The sequence below is a fragment of the Xiphophorus hellerii genome, chromosome 5 (genome assembly GCF_003331165.1).
Source record: "Xiphophorus hellerii strain 12219 chromosome 5, Xiphophorus_hellerii-4.1, whole genome shotgun sequence".
Lineage (NCBI taxonomy): Eukaryota > Metazoa > Chordata > Actinopteri > Cyprinodontiformes > Poeciliidae > Xiphophorus > Xiphophorus hellerii.
The window spans coordinates 10466319-10487975 of record NC_045676.1 but is presented as its reverse complement, the minus strand read 5'-3'; the positions used below and the strand labels follow the sequence as shown (position 1 = coordinate 10487975).

The 21657-nt window shown below is 39.8% G+C and overlaps 3 protein-coding genes across 5 annotated transcripts; 2 read left to right on the top strand and 1 right to left on the bottom strand.

The window, feature by feature from the left end:
- The first annotated feature begins 537 nt into the window (after positions 1-537).
- On the top strand, positions 538-9289 carry atad5b (ATPase family AAA domain containing 5b). Of its 2 annotated transcripts, none has more exons than XM_032563334.1 (14): positions 538-1318; positions 1408-1653; positions 2718-2814; positions 2922-2998; positions 3111-3259; positions 3428-3599; positions 4288-4517; positions 4599-4692; positions 5575-5639; positions 5800-5992; positions 6072-6193; positions 6703-7439; positions 8868-9026; positions 9171-9289. In XM_032563334.1, the coding sequence occupies exons 1-14, from the start codon at positions 844-846 to the stop codon at positions 9271-9273; spliced, it is 2919 nt and encodes a 972-aa protein (XP_032419225.1). In that variant the 5' UTR covers positions 538-843; the 3' UTR covers positions 9274-9289. The 2 variants fall into 2 exon arrangements, with proteins under 2 accessions (XP_032419225.1, XP_032419224.1); XM_032563333.1 differs by having other exon boundaries at positions 2922-3001.
- Positions 9123-12786, bottom strand: tefm (transcription elongation factor, mitochondrial). Its single transcript, XM_032563335.1, has 5 exons — positions 12634-12786; positions 11916-12424; positions 11242-11391; positions 10974-11152; positions 9123-9904 (listed from the first exon to the last, which is right to left on the bottom strand). Exons 1-5 carry the CDS (start codon positions 12674-12676, stop codon positions 9640-9642), a joined length of 1146 nt encoding a protein of 381 aa, XP_032419226.1. The 5' UTR covers positions 12677-12786; the 3' UTR covers positions 9123-9639.
- Positions 12787-14109: 1323 nt separating this feature from the next.
- LOC116719837 (arf-GAP with dual PH domain-containing protein 2-like) lies at positions 14110-21605 on the top strand. Of its 2 annotated transcripts, XM_032562572.1 has the most exons (11): positions 14112-14450; positions 14856-14986; positions 16745-16836; positions 17005-17093; positions 17841-17953; positions 18042-18188; positions 18355-18438; positions 19946-20008; positions 20094-20171; positions 20317-20545; positions 20638-21605. In XM_032562572.1, the coding sequence occupies exons 1-11, from the start codon at positions 14363-14365 to the stop codon at positions 20664-20666; spliced, it is 1143 nt and encodes a 380-aa protein (XP_032418463.1). In that variant the 5' UTR covers positions 14112-14362; the 3' UTR covers positions 20667-21605. The 2 variants fall into 2 exon arrangements, with proteins under 2 accessions (XP_032418462.1, XP_032418463.1); XM_032562571.1 differs by having other exon boundaries at positions 14110-14450; positions 20317-21605.
- The last annotated feature ends 52 nt before the right edge of the window (positions 21606-21657 follow it).

Below are 21657 nucleotides of genomic sequence, written 5' to 3'. Positions count from 1 at the left end.
AAACGAGAACTTCGGTTTTACAGGTACTCACAGTGTCCATTAATTAAGAATAAATAGATCAACTTCAGGGGAAATAAAATAAAAAGAGGAACAATGTGTACATCTTTTATATAAATATACAGGGAAAAAAATGTGACAGTGCAGAAATGCTTACTTTGTTTCACAGCAATGACAATATGTCTATGATACTGAAAATTCTTGGCTTGAAAGATTTAAAACCTGATACCTAAAGACTCCCATCTAACGTGAAGATCGAGTTGTAATGAACAATGGACAAATATTTCTGTGTTATGGAAGTTCAAAGCTGGTAAACATACTACAAAAGATTTGCAGGAAAAGTGGTTCAAGAAGTATTTAGTGACGGGAAATAAATGCAAATTGGATTATGGATTTCTATTTAAATAAAACAATGTATTATTTGCTTTTTCTTGCCCAATGATTGTCTCGGTTAAATAAAAACGCTTTGCAAAGGGACTGGAAGCGTCTTTCTGAATAGACGATCTCTGGCTGCGTCACGCTTAAAGCGTTCCCCCGGTGTTAAAATAATGTAATGCCTACAAATTCAATACGTTAAAGCGTTAATACCATTTAAAATAACTTATTTACTTAGAGGTAAACAATGTTAGGTAGTGTTTTGGTTTCACTTTTACACAAGGCATTAACGGATCTGGGGAGACAAGAGGCGTCATTTCCTACGTCGCAGTACCCACGTTAACAGTAGTCGGCTACATGAACATATGCCGATATTTACGTCGCATAATTTGACGTCGGCGTCGTGTCTCCAATCATAGCTGAGCGCCAAATACAAAACAGCTGCAGACCGGAAAGTTTGATGATGTTCAGATGAAGCGAAACAAACTCAAGCGCAATAAAACCAAGCAAAACAAAGATGGACATCATCGCCATGCGCGAACTGCAGTTATCGTGTTATCAGACGGCGGCTGCTCTGACGGTGAAACCTCGCAGGAAAAGCTCTTGGCAGCTGACAGCGAGGAGAGGAAGAGCTCACTCTGCACAGGATTTAAAATGGCTCCGATTTTCTTGCAGCACGTGAAGATTAAAGGACGTTCAGATGGAGGGTCTTATCAGACTGAACACAAATCAATGTCCCCCTCTCAGCGTGATGACGTGCAGGGCCAACATCCAGAATCTCATCTGACAGGCAAACCTGTCATCTGCAGGGAACGGCTCCCCGCTTCACATCTGGAAAGCTGCCTGAAAGCAATCCAAAAGTCAAATCCAGCTTTTCCAGTTTCAACAGTTTTCAACACTTTGCTGAAGAAAGCAAGCCAGAGGCTGCATGAGTCAGGGCCTGCAGGTGAGGTTTCCAAGTCTTTTCTACCAGAATCTGCACTTGTATTTATTTATTTTATTTTACATTCATTTGAGAGCATTCCCTCCATCCAGATTCAATGCAAAAGGAGAAAAGGAGAAGTGGACCTGAAGGTTCTCAAAGGCTACCGAAACGTTTGCGGTCTGACCCCTCAACAGAGGGACACTGTCCCCTGTCGGGACAGGATGAGAAGATTAGGCCCAAGGGACACAAGCTGAGCCCAGTAGGTCTGGAAAACAGCTGTCATACAAACCCTGGGTGGATGAACCTCACCACGCCAGCGACTGAGCTAATAAAGAGCTCTGAAGAGGGTCGAGGAGGTAAACCCTGCTTTATTCTGATCGGTTTTCACAATAGGTCAGTGAAAAGAAAGTACACCTTCTGTCAATTCTTGGATTTTACAAATCAGGACATGATGAAATTGATCTGCTCTTTATTATGCAACAGATTGCACAGTCATCTATTCAATGAAGGCTCTTTTTTTGCGATTATGTATGAGTTTATTGATATTTTGCCTATACTTTTTAATAGGCCCAAGGTGTGTTACTTTGGCTGGGTCACTGCAATGCCTTTTTTATGTTTGGGATACCTTGGATCTCCATGCCACTTATAAAATATCACAGACATACTTACTCTTCAGACTTGGCAGCAAAGGTTTTAAATGAAGTTGTGCCTAATGTTCCCACAAACTCACTGATTCAGAGACCGGACAAAACGTTGCTAAAGACTGTATAGAGCTCTTTATAATAAATGCTGAACAATTTGAACACATTTTTTTAAATTTACTTATTCTGTTTTAGATTCTTGCTTTGTCTGCCAGAACAGTCATCTCACGCATGTAGAGCTTGAGATGGAGATGGAGTTTGCTGATATTTCTACTCAGAAAAGATTGTCTGCTGTTAAAAATATTTACCATTTGTAAATAATCCCTTTCTCTATGCTGAATGATGAACTTCAGAGTGTTTGGAGATCACCTTTTAACCCTTTTCTTGGTTAATGGGCTTTAATAATGGCTATTCTGTTGTAATTGCTGCTGTCTTTCCTTCTTAGCATTGTGTTAGCATAGCATCTGTTTGGAGTACAGAGGTAATTACAGTTGCTGATCAATCAAGCAATAAAGCAGCAGCACCTACGTCCTACTTTACCTCTGAAATCATGCATATAATCAAGGCTGTACTCAGTTTATCAACTACAGCTTTTCAGTCCAGCTTTGTTTTTGTTTAATAAATACTGACAGTGTGACTTATTGTCACTAATTGAAGTTGGATTTGAATTTGAATCCTTTAAAAGTCCTGATATTCAAAACCCCAGTAAACAGAGGGTCTTTTACTTTGTACAATGACTTTGTGTCGTACAGGATAGTTTTCCCCCCTTTTTTTTCTAGATCCCTGTTTCGAGGATGTTCTCTGGACCGACAAGTATGTTCCTCAACATTCCAGTGAAGTCATCGGTAATTCTGCCTCGGTAAATAAGCTGCACAGGTAAATTTAAGTCTGTCCTGACCCCTGCCATCAAATAAAGTTCTCATGGTAAATACTTCCTGAGAAAAACTGCTTTTTTTTCGCTTTTTCTTTCTGTTTTTGAGCAGTTGGCTGAAGAACTGGAAACAAAGAGCTGACGGTGACGAGCGGAGGCAAAGGGCAGAAAGGAAACCAGACGAAAACAGTGGTGGTCTTTCTTTCTACCTTTATTTCAAAGTTTAGTTTGATTTAATGTAATTTCTTGTTTTTATGTTTTAGAAACATTCTGACAACATTTTCCTAATACCACTGAGCAGGTTCGTGGGACTGTGGAGACTTCCAGGGTGAGGCTGGGTTGGAGGAAGGAGGAGTGGAGCCGCTGGGTAAAGCCATGCTGCTTTCAGGACCCTCGGGTGTGGGCAAGACGGCTGCTGTGTACGCCTGCGCCCAGGAGCTCGGCTTCAAGGTGGGGATTTACCATCAATTATTTATTAGGCTTAAAGCTGATTGTTGCAAACCATTGTGGACTAATTTTTTTTAATCTTTCCACTTCTAAGTCTTTCCACAGAGGAATTATTGCAGAATTTTAAGACGACATTGTGAAACTTTACTGTCCCCCCCTTTTAAACGACAGGTGTTTGAGGTGAACTGCTCCTCGCAGCGCAGTGGCCGCTGTGTTCTGTCTCAGCTGAAGGAAACCACACAGTCTCACCTCGTGGAGATTCCAGGGGAAGATCCACTGAAGCCTGCATACTTCAACAACTACAGTGCAAACAGCTGTACTCCTAAATCTGAGGCCTTACCAGGTAGGGTGTTGGTTGCACTAAAGCACAACCAGAACTGTTTCTACACCGCAGTGAAAACAGAAATATCTGTTTTTTTTCCCCCACAAAGAAATTTTGTTTTTAGTTTGTTTATTATGATATGAAATTGAAAAAAATAATCAAGAAGTTGATGGCAGACAATACAATACAGACCAAAAGTTTGGACGCACCTTCTAATTCAATGGGTTTTCTTTATTTCATCACTATTTATAAGGCAGGAAATCCCACTTATTAACCTGACAGGGCACACCTATGAAGTGAAAACCATTTCAGGTGACTACCTCTTGAAGCTCATCAAGAAAATGCAGAGTGTGTGCAAAGCAGTAATCACAGCAAAAGGTTGCTACTTTGAAGAAACTAGAATATAAGGGGTATTTTCAGTTGTTTTACACTTTTTTGTTTAGTGCATATTTCCACATGTGTTATTCATAGTTTTGATGCCTTCAGTGTGAATCTACAATGTCAATAGTCATGAAAATAAAGGAAACTCATTGAATTAAAAGGTGTGTCCAAACTTTTGGTCTGCACTGTACCTTAAAGAAAAAAATCAGTTAGTTTGAAGGTAAATAATGCTCTTTGAGTTTATTTAAAATGCAACTGTTCTACGAGACTCTTTAGTCAGCAGCAACAGTAATACTTTTTCCTGATGTTCTTAATGCTTGTTTTCCAGGAAAATTACAACTCCCTAAAAATACCGTCGCCGCGTCCAAAAAACGTGCAGCGCGAAACTCGTCTAGTCGTAAATTTAAAGCTAAGCCAGCCACTGTCACGTTGGCTCGCTACTTTAAGATGAAAACTGGAAAAGCAAAGACCAAGGAAGTGGAGAACTCCTCAGCAGGATGCGATCAAGAGGTGCCACACAACAAGAAGACAGCCACGTCACTCATTCTGTTCGAGGAGGTAAAACCTTTCTTTATAAGTTATTAAATGCCTGGCTGTAGTTGATTTTTATTTTTTATTTGCAACATTCTGCTCTAATAGGTTGATGTGGTATTTGAGGACGATGTTGGCTTCCTGACAGCCATAAAAGCCTTCATGACCACCACAAAACGACCTGTTGTCCTGACCACTAATGGTAAGTTTGGATTTTAACCTCTTTATTTTAAATAAAAGTCTTGAAATAATGCAATTGCTCATTTAGAGGACAGTTTCATTGAAAAACGTTCTGTAATACTCAACATGGATGTGATGTAATCTAAATTTAGGGGTTTCAACTTTTTCCACGGTGGTGTGATCAAACAACAAAACAATTTCAAATTTCAAAACCAAAGTTGGGTGCAAAAGGTTGCATTTATTGCACCTTTTTGATACTTGATCCTTACAGCTGTTATAAAATGCTGCCAACTGTCTCTCAGAACATCCTGTAACTAAACAAACTTTCTGCAAATTGGTTGCTTTTACAGTGTTGTCCAAACTTTCATGGACAGTTCAAGAGTTTTCATACATTTAGCTAGCAAACAAAAGTTTGTTACAAAACTAAATGTTTAGTTTATGAACTAAATATTTAGTGTGTAAATTAAATATTTAGTTTGAAACTGACATCTATACAGTAGATGTATGAATAACCTAGTAAAAATATGACTTTGAAAAATGAACTGGTTTTTTTCTCTAAGCCAGAAAGCTTGCTTTAAAAAAATAACAGTCCTAATTAGACAATTATTGACACGTTATATTATCAATTAAGATTGAACACTGTTCTGAACAGTACAGAATCATGCTCTCTAGGTGTGTGTGAGTCACGAGTTGTTTAAGCAGCTGGATATGCTGCATCAGCATATTCAGCTGCACTCTCTGTCTTTGTTTGTAAAAAATCATTAAAGTTTTTGTTGACTCTAGTCTGGTAAAAGATTAATTTAAAGCTGTGAGTGAATGGCATTCTTGTCCATAATGGACGGATCTAGACTTCTGATCAAACATATTGAGTTTCTTTAAATGCATGTCTGTATGTTTTCCTTAGATCCCTCATTCAAAGAGAGATTTGGCTGCAACCTGGATGAAATAACTTTCAAAACTCCACCATCAGTAAGTTACATTGACACAGCATCATGCATGTCTGCAGCTGCAATTGATTTCAAAAACACATAAAAAGCTCATCCATTTCCTCAATTCTTGCACAGTTAAGTAATGAGGAGATCAGCGAAGCAAAATCTTAAAAAAATACTGTCTTTTCTTCGTTTTGAAGGTGAATGTCTGTAGTTATCTGCAGCTGGTGTGTCTGGCTGAAAACTTCCAGCTGCCTCCAGACGATGCCAGCAGCCTCTTCAGACTCGCATGCGGCGACGTGAGGCGCAGCCTGCTGCAGCTGCAGCTCTGGGTCAACAGCAGCAGCGGGTCGCAGGGCGGAGCGCTGGCTGAAGAACCGATCAGCTCACACCGTAAGTTTAATTTTGTGGATACGTCTTCTGTTGTTTAAAACTCCGACAACAACAAACCTGGAAGCGGTTTTGTTTGCAGACTGCAGCGCAACAGAAGGATGCGGTCTTGATTCAAAAGTTCCTCCCTGGCAAGCAGGCTGCTCCGTACACATGCTGGGTCTCCATCCTGTGACCCCAAATTACCTTCTTAATTTCTTAAAGGCAAGTACTTTATACAAAGATTAGATTACACACTGGGAGGCTCTATTTACTGGTTCTGAACACCTTTTAGGGCTGCAACTAACTATTATTGTAGCTATTGGTTATTATGATTAGATTTTTTATTTAACCATTTAAGCCTTTCCTATACCATGTTAGAAACAAGTAAAATATGCAAATAAACCAGTAATTCTTTTCATTTTTTTAAAAAGAAAAGCATTTTCTTGCCTAAAATGCAATAACATAGCATTAATTTGGTGAACATTTGATCATTTGTAGCAAAGGATGAATCTGCATCTGAAAAATCATGATGTGAAAAGCTCAGCCTTTACTGCTCTGTGTTGTTCTTTCTCCAAATGGCCTCTTTCTGAGTCTGTGTACAGTTAACAATTAATCAATTACTAAATTAGTTGACTATCATTTCAATAGTCAATTCATCACGATTAATCTGACCATTTCAGCCCCAATATCTTTGCAGACTTCTTGTTTTTTTTATTTCTTTTGTTCTCCAGCGTGGGTCCCTCTCAGAAGAGAACATGTTGAAGTTTCTCAAAATCCTGTCCGAGAGCTGGAGAAGAGGTGTACCTCTGCTCTACTCCAACCTGGAGCTCCTTCTCTCTATCGGAGCCCCTGAGTCCGATTCCCAGCAGCAGACTGAGCCAAGGCGCTCTAATCCTCACATCCTGCGACTGAGTCACACCTTCGGTTCAGAGGTGTCGCTGACCCACAACAAATCTTCCCGGCTGAGCCGAAGGAGATTCACGGCTTCCAAATCAGCGTCACATTTAACCAGCAGACCTCAAAGAGCGCCATCATTCACCGAGACCCGGGACAAACCTGAAAAACGTGCAGCCAAATCGGTTACCGACTGCTTGGACGGACTGGCAGATTTCTTTGACCTCATGTCAGACATTGACGCGACGCTACCTCACTATGTTTCAGGCCCGCACACGGCCGAAGTGTTTGTTTGGACCGGAGCAGATTTAAAGGACGGATTGTTGGATGAGCCGGGGGAGGAGGACAGCAGGAGTCTGAAGCAGGGCAGGCTTGAGGAAATGAAGGCAGCAGCTGAAGGTTTGGGTTGTCGACAGTGCTGGTGGAGAGTTACTGAGGCGCGGACTGAAGCCTACAGATGTAAACAAAAACTGGGCGATAAGCAGTGGAACAGACTGCAGGAGAGGCTGCTGTTAACTAGCTGCTGTAAAAGACAGAGTCTCAGCTTTACTGCTCAACCTCGATGTGCGTCAAGGTGAGTCTGCTCCACTTTTAATACTCCACACCAGCCAGCTTCTTATGCAAAACAGTTTTCAGTTCAACATTCTAGAAGTTCTTAATCTAGAAGATTTAATGGTATGTAAAGATCTGTAAAAATTAAACATACAGTGCAATAGTATAACCGCACTCTGGGAAAGATAACTTTATTTAGAGTACATTCTTGTATTTCAAAACCACAGCATCACAAATCCTCCTTAGGTAACGATGGGCATAAACTTAACAATAGTGTTCATAAAATAAAAACATGGGCAAAACATTAGAGGTAGCAGTTTTAAATGCAACAGAAAATATAGGAATTGCATTGCTGTTCCATTTTAAGTATATCAACATCTCTTGTATTTGTCCTCTGTCTACTAAACTCAAAGAACATGCTTTTGGTGTGTTTACAAGCTGAAAAAGGTGGGAGTTTTGATGGACAAAGAAAAAAAATAATAACCTGCCAATTCGCCTTCATTCACTGTTATATTTTCTGTCTTGTTTGAGATCCGGGTTGTTTTGAGCCGAGATTTACCTGAAACTTGCATTTGATTCCAGAATACTTTGGTATACAGAGCTCAGTTAACAAATCATCATTCCTCCACCACTATGTTTAACGGTTGGTATTCAGTGTTTGTCCTGATGAGCTATTTGTTTTCAAAGAGCTATACTGCTGTGCATTATGGTCAAACATCTCGACTTTTGGTCTCATCTGCCCAAAGCACTTTGTTCCACAACTTAGATGCATCTCTGCAAACCTTCACCATGCTTCCATAGTCTTTCTACAGACACAGGTTTCCTGGTAACCTTTCCAAACATGCAGTATTTAAGTCATTTTGAAATTCCCAGATCGTGATCTTCAACATGCTAACTGAGGTGTGGATTGTTTGAGTTGGAGATCTTGTGTTTTCTACGATCTGAACTTGCCTGACGTCCTTCCAGTCTGAGACGTTTTCCTGTTCCAGACTTGACTGACACCCCGGTTGTACATTATCTGACTCAGGAATGAAAACTGCAGCATTTTGAAACACAAAATTAATCAGGCGCTTAAAGGCTGGGATAGATCACCCATTTATTTGACAGACTTAAGTCTCTGGTAAAATATGTGATTGATTAGCATCTGGCTGCTTCTTTACCTTTACAACTCAAATGGAAATAGCAATGGTATAATTACTTTTTGCTGTTTTGCTTTTTGTTTCAGTAAATCTGTAAGACATTTGTTGTTTTTCTACACTTGAGATTAAATTTGAACACTTTTACAAGCTAGTAAAAGAAAAATGATTACAGGGTGTACGTTTTTTTTTTTCCAATGACTGTATAAAGTAAAGGTTATGCTGGGTCCTAACATCTGTTTTTTCAGGAGTATAAAAGAAGACTCGAACTGTTGCAGTATACCTGACTTTGAGTAGCTTATCCGTCTTTCTAGGGTGTCCCAAAGGAGGTCCAGAGTGAGTCGGCTGCTGCTCAGCAGTGAGTCCTTCAGCCTGCTGGGGAACAGGCGTGCCGTCTGCGTCGACTACCTGCCGGTTCTCCGCCTCATCTGTCACACTGTCAGTGCACAGCAGCACAGAGAAGAGCTGGGCAGGTGGGTCACTGATTCTGTGCTAAACTTCACCATTTCTACTTTTTAAACAAATAATGTTGAGATAGTTGAATCTTCTCTCTCTGTTTTTTTTTTTTAATGCAGCCAAATAGTCTTTAAAATATGTTTCTGTTTTTGTTCTCACAGGCGTTGGAACTACCTGGGCCGTTCACATTTAGGCCTCTCAAAATCTGCCATCCAACTCCTGGCTGAGGATTTCCTGTTAACGAAAGTTCAGAAAGACTCCTGAGCTCGACAGGTTTCACCGTATTTATTTGACCTAAACTCTGACTGATGGATTCACTGCCTTAGAGATGACTAATCATGTTTTATTTTCATGAAAGTGCAAATAGGAAATATAAATAAAAGTATTTTTAGATAAGATTTGTTATACTATTCATTAGGTGCGCTTTAAATCCATCCTGACATATTTTACACACCATAGGGAGTGAAGATGCTCCAAAAAGAGGAAAAAAAATAGCTCACTGTATGACAAACACAAAATACCAAATTCTATATTAATCCCATTTAAACACCCTATGGATCCCTAAAGGACCGATGATGCAGTTCAGGAGTCTGCAGTGAGGTCTGTTCATGGTGAATCAAACATATCCAGCTAACAGGAAGAATCAGTGAGGAGCTCGTAAAAAGCCACAGCCTGCAGCAGAGCGTCACACAGCTCCTCCCCTCCTCTCCTGCTGCCCATCTGGAAGTAGTTCCTGTACTTGGCCAGCAGTTCCTGAGGGACGTTTATTCTGGGAAACTTCTGCGTTACTGACTCAGTCATCAGCTGGCGCACTACCTGAGCCCCGCTAGTCCGAGACTCCCCCACAATCAGGTCAAAGTGGCGTCCCACGGCGGTCCTCATCATGTTAAGAACCCTGATAAGGAAAAGAGGACTCGTTATTTCTGCGTTTAATGCTGCTGAAGACGAGAAAACGTCAAACGGTTTCACTGAATGTGGATTGTAGTAAAATCTTTTGCGGATGACAAGGTGCTAAACCTCAAATCTGGTTGACTTAATCATTATAAAAGTAAATTTGATACGAGACACGTGGTAATGATAGAAAAATACACGTCGAAAGATATTTTAAAATAAAATGCATGCCGTACTTAGTAACCTAAACTGGGCAGATATTTGACAAACAACCTAGACTTATGCAGCATTAGTAGCTGAAAAGGTGCATTTTCGTTTCGTGTGACCAAAGCACAGCTACAGGAAAAGTCCCAGTGAGGTTCAGGAATTTCTACATGTTTACATTTGTGATGGTAGGGCAGAAAAAAATATTTTACAGATATCGCTCCCAAACACCCTGTTAGCATCTAATGACACTAGATGGTTGTCTAATGACAACCAGTAGATAGTGTCTACTGGTTGTCATTAGACACCAAAATGCCAGCTTTATTGTTGATATGCTTTTCTCATCATTTTGGCTGCCACCTTAAATCAGGTAAGCTGTCAAAAAAAACCCAGCTGATTTCCTTCTTTTCCAGTTACCACAAAACATGTGGCAGGCATCATTCATTTTAAGCTGCATCTCAAATTTTAGCAATTTTGAGGACAATGGTGTATCCCAGGATTGATCTGAAAAACCACCAGGTTCACAAGCATCAAGTTTAAACTCATAACTCTGAAGTTTACTGGCTTTGTGAATAATTTCTAACCACAAACGTGTGTGAAGCTAAACATCTTACAAATAACAGGTGTGTTGCTGTTTTTCCAGAACTGACTGTTGGTAAATCTTAGCAGTCAAAGAAGTCCATGAGGTTCTGTTAAAACCACTAGAGGATCACACCAAATGAGATATGCCTATTTTACTTGTTACCCCGCTGTTCTACAGGAAAAATAATCAATAATAACTATAAAAGTATCACAGTTGTGATAATACATTTCAAAACAAAGGACAGGAATGCTCAACTATGGTTGTTTCAATTAGCGTCTTTTCTGACCTGGGAGGAATATTAGGCTCTGGTGGGGAGATTTTGGGCTCCAGCAGAGCAAACAGCAGGGCCTCCACAGTCCTCATGTGGGCCATGACAGGAAACAGAGCTGTATTCTGCACAGAGATGGCGGGCTTCTCTATCAGATAGAAATCTGCTGATGGCAAGACGGACACAACCGTGGACACCTGTGGGCAGAAAAGGAAACACCTTTGTATTCAGCTGGATGTGAGGATTCAGATAACACCGTTTGAAAAGCTGTGATGAGCGTACTCACATCATTCAGGTAAGAAGAAGCCATGTACGTCCCTTTCAAGAAATTAGGACACTCCTTCTGTTTCCACTCTAATACCGTCATCTCCCGGTCCACATGGGCCCAAGCGATTTTATTAGTTCCACATACTAGTGATACTATGGATGTAGCATCCTGTGTACACAAAGAACAATGACTTGGGAACAGTGCTTTATGCTCCCTTTGACTTTTACTTTCGAAATATAGGGTGATCATAAAAAGCATTTCATGACCCTTAAAATGTTCCACATTTCGTTACGTTGCAACTATCGTCTTCAATGTACAGTTCAGACCAAAAGTTTGGAAGTTTCTCATTCAATGAGAAAGTAAATAAATTGAAGTTGCAAAATTTGCTTGGCGAACAAGATTGTAATTTTTGGGTGGACTGACCTGCAGACTATGGAAACCCAAGGAGTGCAATATCCACATTTCCTAAAATGTAATCAGAAGTTTTGATTGATTGATCAAATCGATTTATCACTCAGCCCTAGTTTTGGTACTTAGTGAGGCAAAATGTGGAAGTTCATTGGGCATGAGCACTTCTGCAAGCCACTGTATAAACATAAACCCACAGCAAGAGTGCTCTGTTTACTTCTAACATGATTTGAGAAGATGTTTGTCATAATCAGACACATGAGGTCTCTGAACCAGCATCTCACCTCCAACCAGGACCTGTCCACCTCCGGTCTGATGAACTTGGCCAGCTGTATCCGAACCTTCCTCTCCTTCTTCACCGGATTCACGATGGAGTTGAACACTATGACGGCGCTCTTGTGCTTCAGCAGCGGGACATTTACCACGCTCTCCAGAGTTTTAAACGGTCCGTGTTTGGTCCTGTACTCCACGATGTTGAGCGACTTGCGGCCTCTCAGCAGCTTGACGCTGGCCATCTCCGCCGAGGTGGCGTTGTTGAGGAGCTGGAGGATGGCGTCCCGCTGCTCGGAGGTGTAGCAGGCGTCCAGTGTAGTCCTGCCGTCCTCCTTACAGGACTCAGGCGACAGGGAGGAGGAGGAAGAAGAAGTGAGAGCGGCGTTTAAAGTCTCAAAACCCGCCACGGGAACCCGGCTCCTCCAGCAACAGGTGCACTGGAGGTAGCGCAGCTCCAGGTCCGCCGGAAGGGAGCCGAACCGAGGTCGGAGCAGGAGTCCGGACTGCCCGGCATAGTGACCTGCAGCGGACAGAGATATAAGCGGAAAACACAGCAGACATCATAAGCCTGCCTTTAAATATTCTGCCCTAGAATAATTTAAACAGAGCGGGTTAAATGGTGGTTTTATCAAAGTTTACCCATTGAAGTTTTGAACACTTGCAACCAGCTGAACTGCACCACGTGATTTAATAAAATAAAAAACACATAATATCACCATACATACGAACCCCTGTAAACCACCGACGAGAGAAATCTCCTCACAAACCACATCGTCCTTATTTTAAAAGCAATATTTGTTCAGCTGCGTTGTGTCATTTCGTATTTTGCAAAAGCACAAGCTACAAAACCCTGGCGGACCTCTACCGGAAATACGTCACCTTCAGTTTTGAGGTCAGTCGGAAATACATCGTTTACAACGTCGGTAGATCTTCAAAATAAAATTATAAATAATAAACGGAAAACCTTTTCTTCACCGGAGTATAAAATATGTGTTATTGTTGGCCAATTTCTACCCATTGTTAATCAGAAAAAAATGCATTAAAAGGAGTAAATATGCACACAGGCAGCACATTGCATACCTTGCATACATAAACATATTTTTGCATAATGGAACATCACCGTCCAGAAGCCCTGAAAACCAAGACAAAAAAGGCTCTCATTGATTTTCGGAAGACAGTCCCATCTGTTCTTGTAAATAAATGTGAAAACGATGAGAGAATATCAACGTTCAAGTTTCTGGGAAAATACATTTCCTACCTTCAATAACTGTCCTTCCTGAGAACTCTGAGAGAGAGATTAAATTGTCACAACACTTTCTGCTGTCCTACCACTGCTCTGCACATCATAACTTGGTTCAGCAGCAGTTCTTCATCTGACAGGGAGACCCTACAGGGAATCATTAGAGCTACGCAGGGAATAATAAACGCGTAACTATCTGATGTAGTCACATTTACCACATAAGTTTCTGTTTCAGTCATATTTCCAACTTTAAATCTCATATTTCTAACTATAAAACTCATCATTAAGATAGGACATGTGACAGAAATGGGCTTCCATGACAGGCTTGTCTCTTATATGTATTTCAATGAAACAGTGAACATTTTTTGTTGTTGTAGTAAATGATTTCATGTTGCAAAGTGTCCAACTTCTTCATTGGGGGAAACTGACATATCTGCTTTTGTTACTGATGTTTGCTGCATTGGTGAAACGTGATAAAACCATCTCTGACTACAGGGTATACAACAAGCTTTTGGATGCTTCCTTATTCTGTATAGGCAATTGTTCAGGTCAGTGTGTCCAAACCTTTCCTCCCTTCGTCTTCATGCACAATCCCTTACTCGCTTGTGTATACCTGATCGGGCGTGTTTGTGTCCCTTAAAAGTCCTGCTCTGATACCAATATGGATCACCATATAATCTACAAAGCATCTCATGCTTTCTTTCTGTTGTTGAAGTGTTAGAAAAAAGTAAGTGGATTGTTTAACAAATTATATATCTAAGCAAGTGAAAAATTTGAACAGAGGAAAGAAAAACTAGTGCCTATTCTTCCTTTAGCTAGTAGCTTGTAAAATACTGTAAACTGAAGGTAATAGTTATACAGAGTTACAGTGTAACTCCGCCACCAAGATAAAATCTCATCCTTGCCAGTCAAACTCCAGCTTTTTTTATGAGCTGCAAGCCAATAAGCTGATACGGTAAGTCAATCGCTGTGCAGCAAAGTGGTGTTTGTTTCACTTCCTTTCTAAGTTATTCCTGGACCTCTGTGTTTTGTATGCAGAACAATAAACTTCATAATGCTGCCCTGTTAAGAGGAAATACTGGCCCAGTGAGAAGAAACTGTGTGTGTGTTTTTATCTGCCCCAGAGCAGAACAGCCCAGACTGGAGTCAGCATGGAGTTGATGCCTAGTAGCCGTTTCCTCTGGTTTTAGCTGTCTGGGTGACAGCAAACTTTCCTCTATGGCCAGTCAGAGCAGAAACAACAAAATCCTTCTGGATCTGGTGCAGCAGCCGGGAAACAACCAATGTGCTGACTGTGCAGCTCCTGGTGAGTATGCTCTCAGATTTATGATTTCTGAACATTTTGCATACTAGGGTTTTCAAGACTTTTTTTTTTATCCGTTCCTGATTATATTGTAATGGTCTTATTTAACAAAGTGAAAACAGTAAATAATCACTTGGAGCCATGTGACATTTTGATGAAGAGAGCATTTAAAGTTGTGTTTTATTGCTTTGGTCACGTTTCAGCATAAACTTGTATTAAGGGAAGCTCTGACTCATATATAATTGTGTTATGACCCAATTGTTCCTTTTATAACTCCCAGCATTTGCTACCATGAGGACAGTTTAGACAGTATTGGCCTGTGTGACAGGAAGACATACAGAATACTAACTTTTTCATCTGCTTTTTTCCATCTCACAAAGTAAAAATTGTGGTCTTTCACTCTCACAGAGCCTGACTGGGCCTCGTACACTCTTGGCATGTTTGTGTGCCTAAACTGTTCGGGCATGCACCGCCACCTGTCTGCTGTCAGCAAAGTGAAATCCATACGCCTGGATTACTGGGAAGATTCCTTAGTGCAGGTAGTGATTTGTAATATAATATTTTTTTTCTTTCCAGTTTGCATGCGAGATCGTGTTTCTTTCAGTGTCTGACCAGATTTTCCTCAAATGCACCGTTCTGTGAAAGAGACAGTAGACAGTGTTTCAGTTCCTATGGGGGTTTTTTTTCTTGTAAAAGAAGAATAATGGCTTGTATAACATGTTATTACTCATTTTATCAGAAGAAAACCAAAATATAGAAAGTGTTTCAAACTAAGTCCACTCTATAAATCTTGACACTGTTTGTAGTCAGTGGCGGGTCTTGAAGAAATAATGGCAAAGGAAAATTGATAACTCAGAAGATAAATTTGTCCTGTAGCTGGTGGGATACCGGCTACAGGACAAACTGTAGCCTGTTATGGGTTTGAATTGCTCCGTTCATCTCAGTTGTTGTGTCCTTGGGCAATATACTTTAACTCTGTGCTGTTCATCTGTGGACTTTAGTATTTGTTTAGTAGTAAGCTACAGCATTTCTATGATAGTTTTAGTGCATCATTTGTTCAGAACATTGTGTTTCCATCACTTTGGAAAAGGTTGAAAGAATTTTTCAAAAATAATTATTCTACCATCATTATCAGCATTAAAGATTTTTCACAAGAGAAAAACAGCTGATATTTTCCCTAGGATTGGACTTTCCACCAAGGTTCATATAGGCTGAGTTAAGTCCTTGGATATCTTGAAGAAATAGTAAGACTCCACAGACATCACTTAGCAAGTAAATGACAATTTCTATTACAAATGACATAGTGAAAAAATAGGGGTTGCTTAAAAATTATTCCAGCTTGTAAACCCTGATAAACAACAAAAAACCCTTAGGGAAAACCAAAATCAAGATACCAGTACAAACAGTTCATACCAGTCGCACAGAGGTGGAAGACTGATTATCTGGGGAAAGACAAAAACTGGGCGCCTCTTATTCAATTAGTTATTTATTATTAACAGTGTGTCTGCTGAACTTTGGCCAAGACTTGGTGAGACAACAGGACAATGGGCTTAAGAACAGCAGGAAACCTACAACAGAGAGTCTGAAAATGTAAAAGGACAAAGGCATTTTGATGATTCAAAAACTGTACATAAAGAGTTGGGCTGGGACTTCAGTAAGAGGTTACCAGGGTAGCTGTTCGAGCTCTTACAGTTTTAGGGGGTGGGGGGCGGATAAAAAATATTTAGATTTCATTAATATTTGTGCATGTTTTTGCAAATACAATATTTTCTGGATTTTGCCTACCAGTCAGGGGAGATGTTCTGCTGGATGTTGACATAGATAATAACATCAACAAGCCTACAACACAAATGTTCCACAAAGTCTTTGTTTTTGGTGTGTTTAAGTGAGTTTGTAACATTGAGGGCCTAGCATGGTTGCTAGAAGTTTTTTTATAAAGAGGAAGACATTTATAGAAGTCATCTTGTTTGTAAGGATTTTTTTTAATAAGTCAGTGAGCCAAGCCAAAGGTAAGTGAGTCAAACGTCATGAAAAAGAGGATGACATCTAGTTATTAGTGGTGAATGGGGTTATACAAACTAAATCATGGCTTCTGCTTTTTGACTGATGTTTTGACAAAAAAGACATGATGTAATTTTGTCAAAGGTTGTTCATGTCAGTTGTTATCGTATGTCATGATTTATAATAAGAAAGGTTTGCTTCATGTATCCAGTTAAGTTTAAAACATTTGAAGGAAACTGAATAAACATGTACTGTCCTTTTGTAGCATTTTAAAACCCATCATGCTGTGGTTTCAGTTCATGCAAGAGCGGGGGAATTCTGTTGCTAAAGCCTTTTTCGAGAAATGTGTCCCTGCCTTCTATTACAGGCCACAGCAACACGACTGCATGTGAGTGACCTTCATCGCATTTGACACGTATTCACCTCATCACCTTAGCATAGATGGAAAGCTAATACTAAACTGTCTCAACAGGACACAGATATGGAGCAAATGCTTGAGTAAATAATGAAAAAACTTCTGCCACCCAAAGCAACGTGTGTTTATGCTTTGTTTCAGTGTTCTTAAGGAACAATGGATCCGTGCAAAGTATGAAAGACGGGAGTTCACGGGAGAAAACAGCGAGTTTCTTCAGACTTACAACTTTGGTAACCCTCTTGAACTTTTCAAGAACATATACCACTTAAAAGTTAAATGGTGCTGTTGTCACACTGTTCCATGTTTTTAAGTAAAAAAAACATTATAAAGGTCTAATCCAGTGGAAATAAAGCAAGTGTTGTCACATCTTTGAAGATTGTGCATTTCTTTTGATGCACTTTTCCTTAAATAATGCATGCATATTGGGATCAAGAGTGTGTGATTCACAGAGTTTTACTTCATCAGGACAGGGTTAATTAAATTAATCATCTAATTTTTTAATATTTAAGAATCAAACGATCATTTCAGGATGAAAGTTCAATTTCCATGAATGCCCTTCGGTGATCAATTGACTATTATAAAATTATTCATATGCTGTCAGTTTCACCTTCAAACGTTCAGCATACCAAGCAGAATGAATGTTCACCAGCGCAGACAAAGTGGCTGCATAGGATATCATGAGCTTAGGTAATGATATTACTAGGTGATTGCTGTGATAGATTGGAGTAGCATTTGAGTGATTCTGTAGTAGAGGGTGCAAGTGTGATACATGAAACTTGTGAGAGCAGCATCCTCTGGGAGCAAAATTTGTTGTCTAAAAGTCTGCCTTCACATGTGACAAAATTGTGTATGCGACACTGTTGAATAACTATTAATGTGATGCTGGATCCTTCTTTATCTATGGAAAGGATAGCTTGACAAGGGCTTTTGAAATGTGAACCTGATTTTCAATAATCTATGTAATGTACCCACTTTAGATTTATTTGAATCAACACTATGGAAGAAGGGCAGAGACAACAAACAGTTTCTCAAGAGAATCTTCGTGCTGTCGCAGAAGGATTTCACCCTCAGATACTTCACTAAGGAGGATGTAAGTTCTTTTCATTTTAAAAGCATGATTACATTTACTTCTTGATAATTTTTCTCTGTACTAATTACATTTTCTCATGAAAATCAAGTCCAAGGTTGCCAAAGCAGTTATCAGCATGAAGGATCTTAATGCATATTTCCAGCCACAGAAAATCGGTCATCCTCATGGGCTGCAGATTTCCTATCTGGAGGATGAGCGTACAAGGAACCTGTTTGTTTACCATGAGAATGGGCAGGTAAAGCAACTTGTCTTATATATCTGTCATTAGAGCAAATCCAAATATATGGAAATCATATAAATTCTTCCATTTATACTAACTAAATAAATAGACCTGGCAAAAAGTCCACTTTTACAAAATCTTCTCATCTATCTTAATTTGTTGTATCTCTTACTCCTTCCAGGTCATCGTGTCATTCTTCAATGCTATTCGTGCCACACGCTTGGCATATCTCTTGAAGAAACATCCCACTCTACAACATATTGATGTGAGACAACTTTTACTCTACTTTACCAAACACTGATGTGATCCAAGTATGTCATCTTCATTGGTTCACAATAAAATGAACATTAACCATGTTGAGTCAGACAGTAGAGCAGAGTTTGTTTGAATGTGGATGTGTGATCTATGATTGTCAAGTCTGACACTCACAGGTCAATATTGCAAGACAGTGTTACTTTCGATACAAAGAGTTTAATTTAACCCCTGCTCTAGCTCGCCTACAGATATTTTTGTTCCTGCTAAGCCCACCTCATGACACAATTTATAGGCTTTGGTTACATTTACTTTACTCTCACGTCTTTTGGCTATTTAGGGGTCACCATAGTGAATTTTCCAACTCACTCCACCCACATCATCTTCCACTGTAACACTAATTCTCTGCTAACTTTGCCTCATTACCTTTATAAACATTTTCTGTGATAATACTCTTTTCCTCCTTGGTGGCAGCTCCATCTTCACCACCTTCACTGACTCTGCCATGGAGCTTTCCAAAACATCTCAACATTTCCTTTGTGTCTGATTATATACAATCTTATTCACATTTGGTCACAAAACAGTCACTGCTCAGTCTATTGTGAGAGATTTTATTGGTAGGGCAAAAACAGAAGTGCATATTTATCAAGTGGAAGAAAAATGGCAAATGTTTTTTGTTGACTGTTAATTGGCTACTCTAGATTACCCTCAGGTGTGAGTGTATGGTTGTGTGTCTGTGTTTACCTGTGAAGGACTGGCAACCTGTCCAGAGTGTATCCTGCCTTTTGCCCAATGACCGGTGGAGATATGCGTCAGTCCAGTCGTTTATCCTTTGTAAGGATAAATTGTTATAGACGACGGCTGGATGGCTTGAAAATCCATTCTGACCGAGCTTGAGGTGTTTTGCAAAGATACATGTGCAACAAATTCCCTAAACATGCAAAGGTGGGAAAGAGATGCTCCAAAGGATTTGCTTCAAAGGCGTTTAAGACAAAGGTACTTTTTTTATATAGATTTTCTAAATGACAGACAAGAATAATTTCCTTCCACTTTACAAATATGGGCAACTTGACCAAATGTGAAAGAGTTTCAGGGTTATTGATACTTTTACAAAGAATTGTAGTCATTTCTGACATTGTCCTTGTTGGTTCTTTCCAACAGAAGTCTTAACATCTCCAGCTTTGTCTTTTTACCACTACCGCCATCTTCAAACCATACCTCACTGTATGTGTTTCATACCTTGAAGTTATCCATCTGTTACTACCCTGCCACTCCACTTCATACCGTTCTCCTTTACTTGACTCTTGTGTACTACCTCTGTTTCTGTTGAACTCACCCATCTACACTACAGCAATACCAAACATGTTATTACTAATCTAGTTTATGTTTATAAGATTACGTTTTTCCTACAGTACATAAAAATCATTAGAATTGAGCTCATCTGAGCTGCTGACTATTTAAACCACTATAAATTTTAATTTAGCAATTTTACCAGTATTGTTTTTGTTTCTTTTGTACAGCTAATACCTCAGATAACAAATCATTGCCTGAAAGAGGGCTACATGGAGAAAACTGGCCCAACGGTTTGTTGTTCTAGCACAATTTATGTATTTATCTGGACTAGCCCATCTGCCGTCCTTATCAGATTGCTGCATTTGTGTTTTTCAGCAACGTGAGCCGTTCAAGAAGAGGTGGTTCACTCTGTGCTCAGTGAACAGGAAACTCCTGTACTGTAAATCTCCACTGGTAATAAGCTGATCTTTTCTAATAAATGCACATGAATGTTTCTGTTGAAGTGTATTTATAGCTTTAAAAAAAAGTAATTATCGCGCAAACTAAATGTTTTCTTCTGGTTGCATTCAAAACTCTTTTCTATGCACCAAATTGTTAGGATGCCACGGATCTAGGCGCCGTCTTTATCGGGTCCCAAGACCACGGCTACTCTGTGTCAGAGAGCAGCGGCCGGTGCACGAGGTCAGGCCGGTGGCACTGTGGGATTGCGATGGAAACTCCAAGCAGGCAGTTTGTGTTCATGTGTGAGCAGGAGCAGGAGAGAAGGGAGTGGATGGAGGCCTTCAGAAAGGTCATCGCGCAGCCCATGACCCCAGAGGATTACGCCAGTACGATGACGTTGTTCCAGCAAACCCCATGCAGAGCATTTCAGATCAAAGACGCTTCCTCACTACCAACTCTCTTTCTTGTTTCCCTACAGATGAAGCCACTTTGAGGAGAGGGAAATGACTGGGACGTTTTGACAAAGTGACTTTGGAGCAGTTACTCCTGCAGCTGAGCTGCTGTGGCTTCCTGGGGCCGATGTAGATCAGAGGCAGCATCTTCTTAGTAATAGTTATTGTTTTAGTGGATGTAGAAAAGCATTTTTTACAGCATGCCTTATGTATTTAATGGAACTCAATATTGTATTTATTGAAATACTTACTTCAGATATAAAAAACAACAACTATAATAATCTAGAATAATCACACCAAAGTTCATGTTTTGTGTATATTTTTTATGTTACTGAATTTGCACATTTTTAAATCTTTTTTACTGTCTGTGACTCTAACCAAACAGGAATAAATATTAGATTATTTTACTACATCTATCTGTTTTTCCTTAGCCATCCAATCATCTCTACATCTGTCTCTTCATCCATTGTGCCACTGAGCAAAGATTCTTCAAACATTTCTCTAGAAATGCAGATCAACTCAATATCTGGCCTAATCTACATCTAGCTGAGAACAAACAAAAACAACAACAACACGCATTACAGTATAACTACAGTATAACTATAAACGACCTACATATCTGTGAACATAAAGATAAAAATTTTGGAACTGGATTTGAGTTTGACTTTTTTTTTTTCAGGACCTCTTACTGGAACATAAATCTAACATTAGAAGAGGTGCAGTACACAATATTTACCCACTGGCTAATATTAAATTTCTTCAAGTCCAGAAGCAGAACCGTCCTGCTTTCATCTGCTTTCCAACTCCTCTCCTCCACACGTTTGTGTATGGTGTTTCTCATTTATTGCCACACGTTGGCGCAAGTTGACCAACCTTTCTGTAAAGATGTGAAAAATATTCAGATGACACACTCGGATGCAGTTTTCTTGTACCAGAGAAAGCCAACTAAGACAAATGACCGACAACACAAATAAACTGTTCTATTTTAAAGCTACTCTAAAAGTGTTTATTTCAATGTTGCAAAAGTGACAAGTACTTTGTACGTA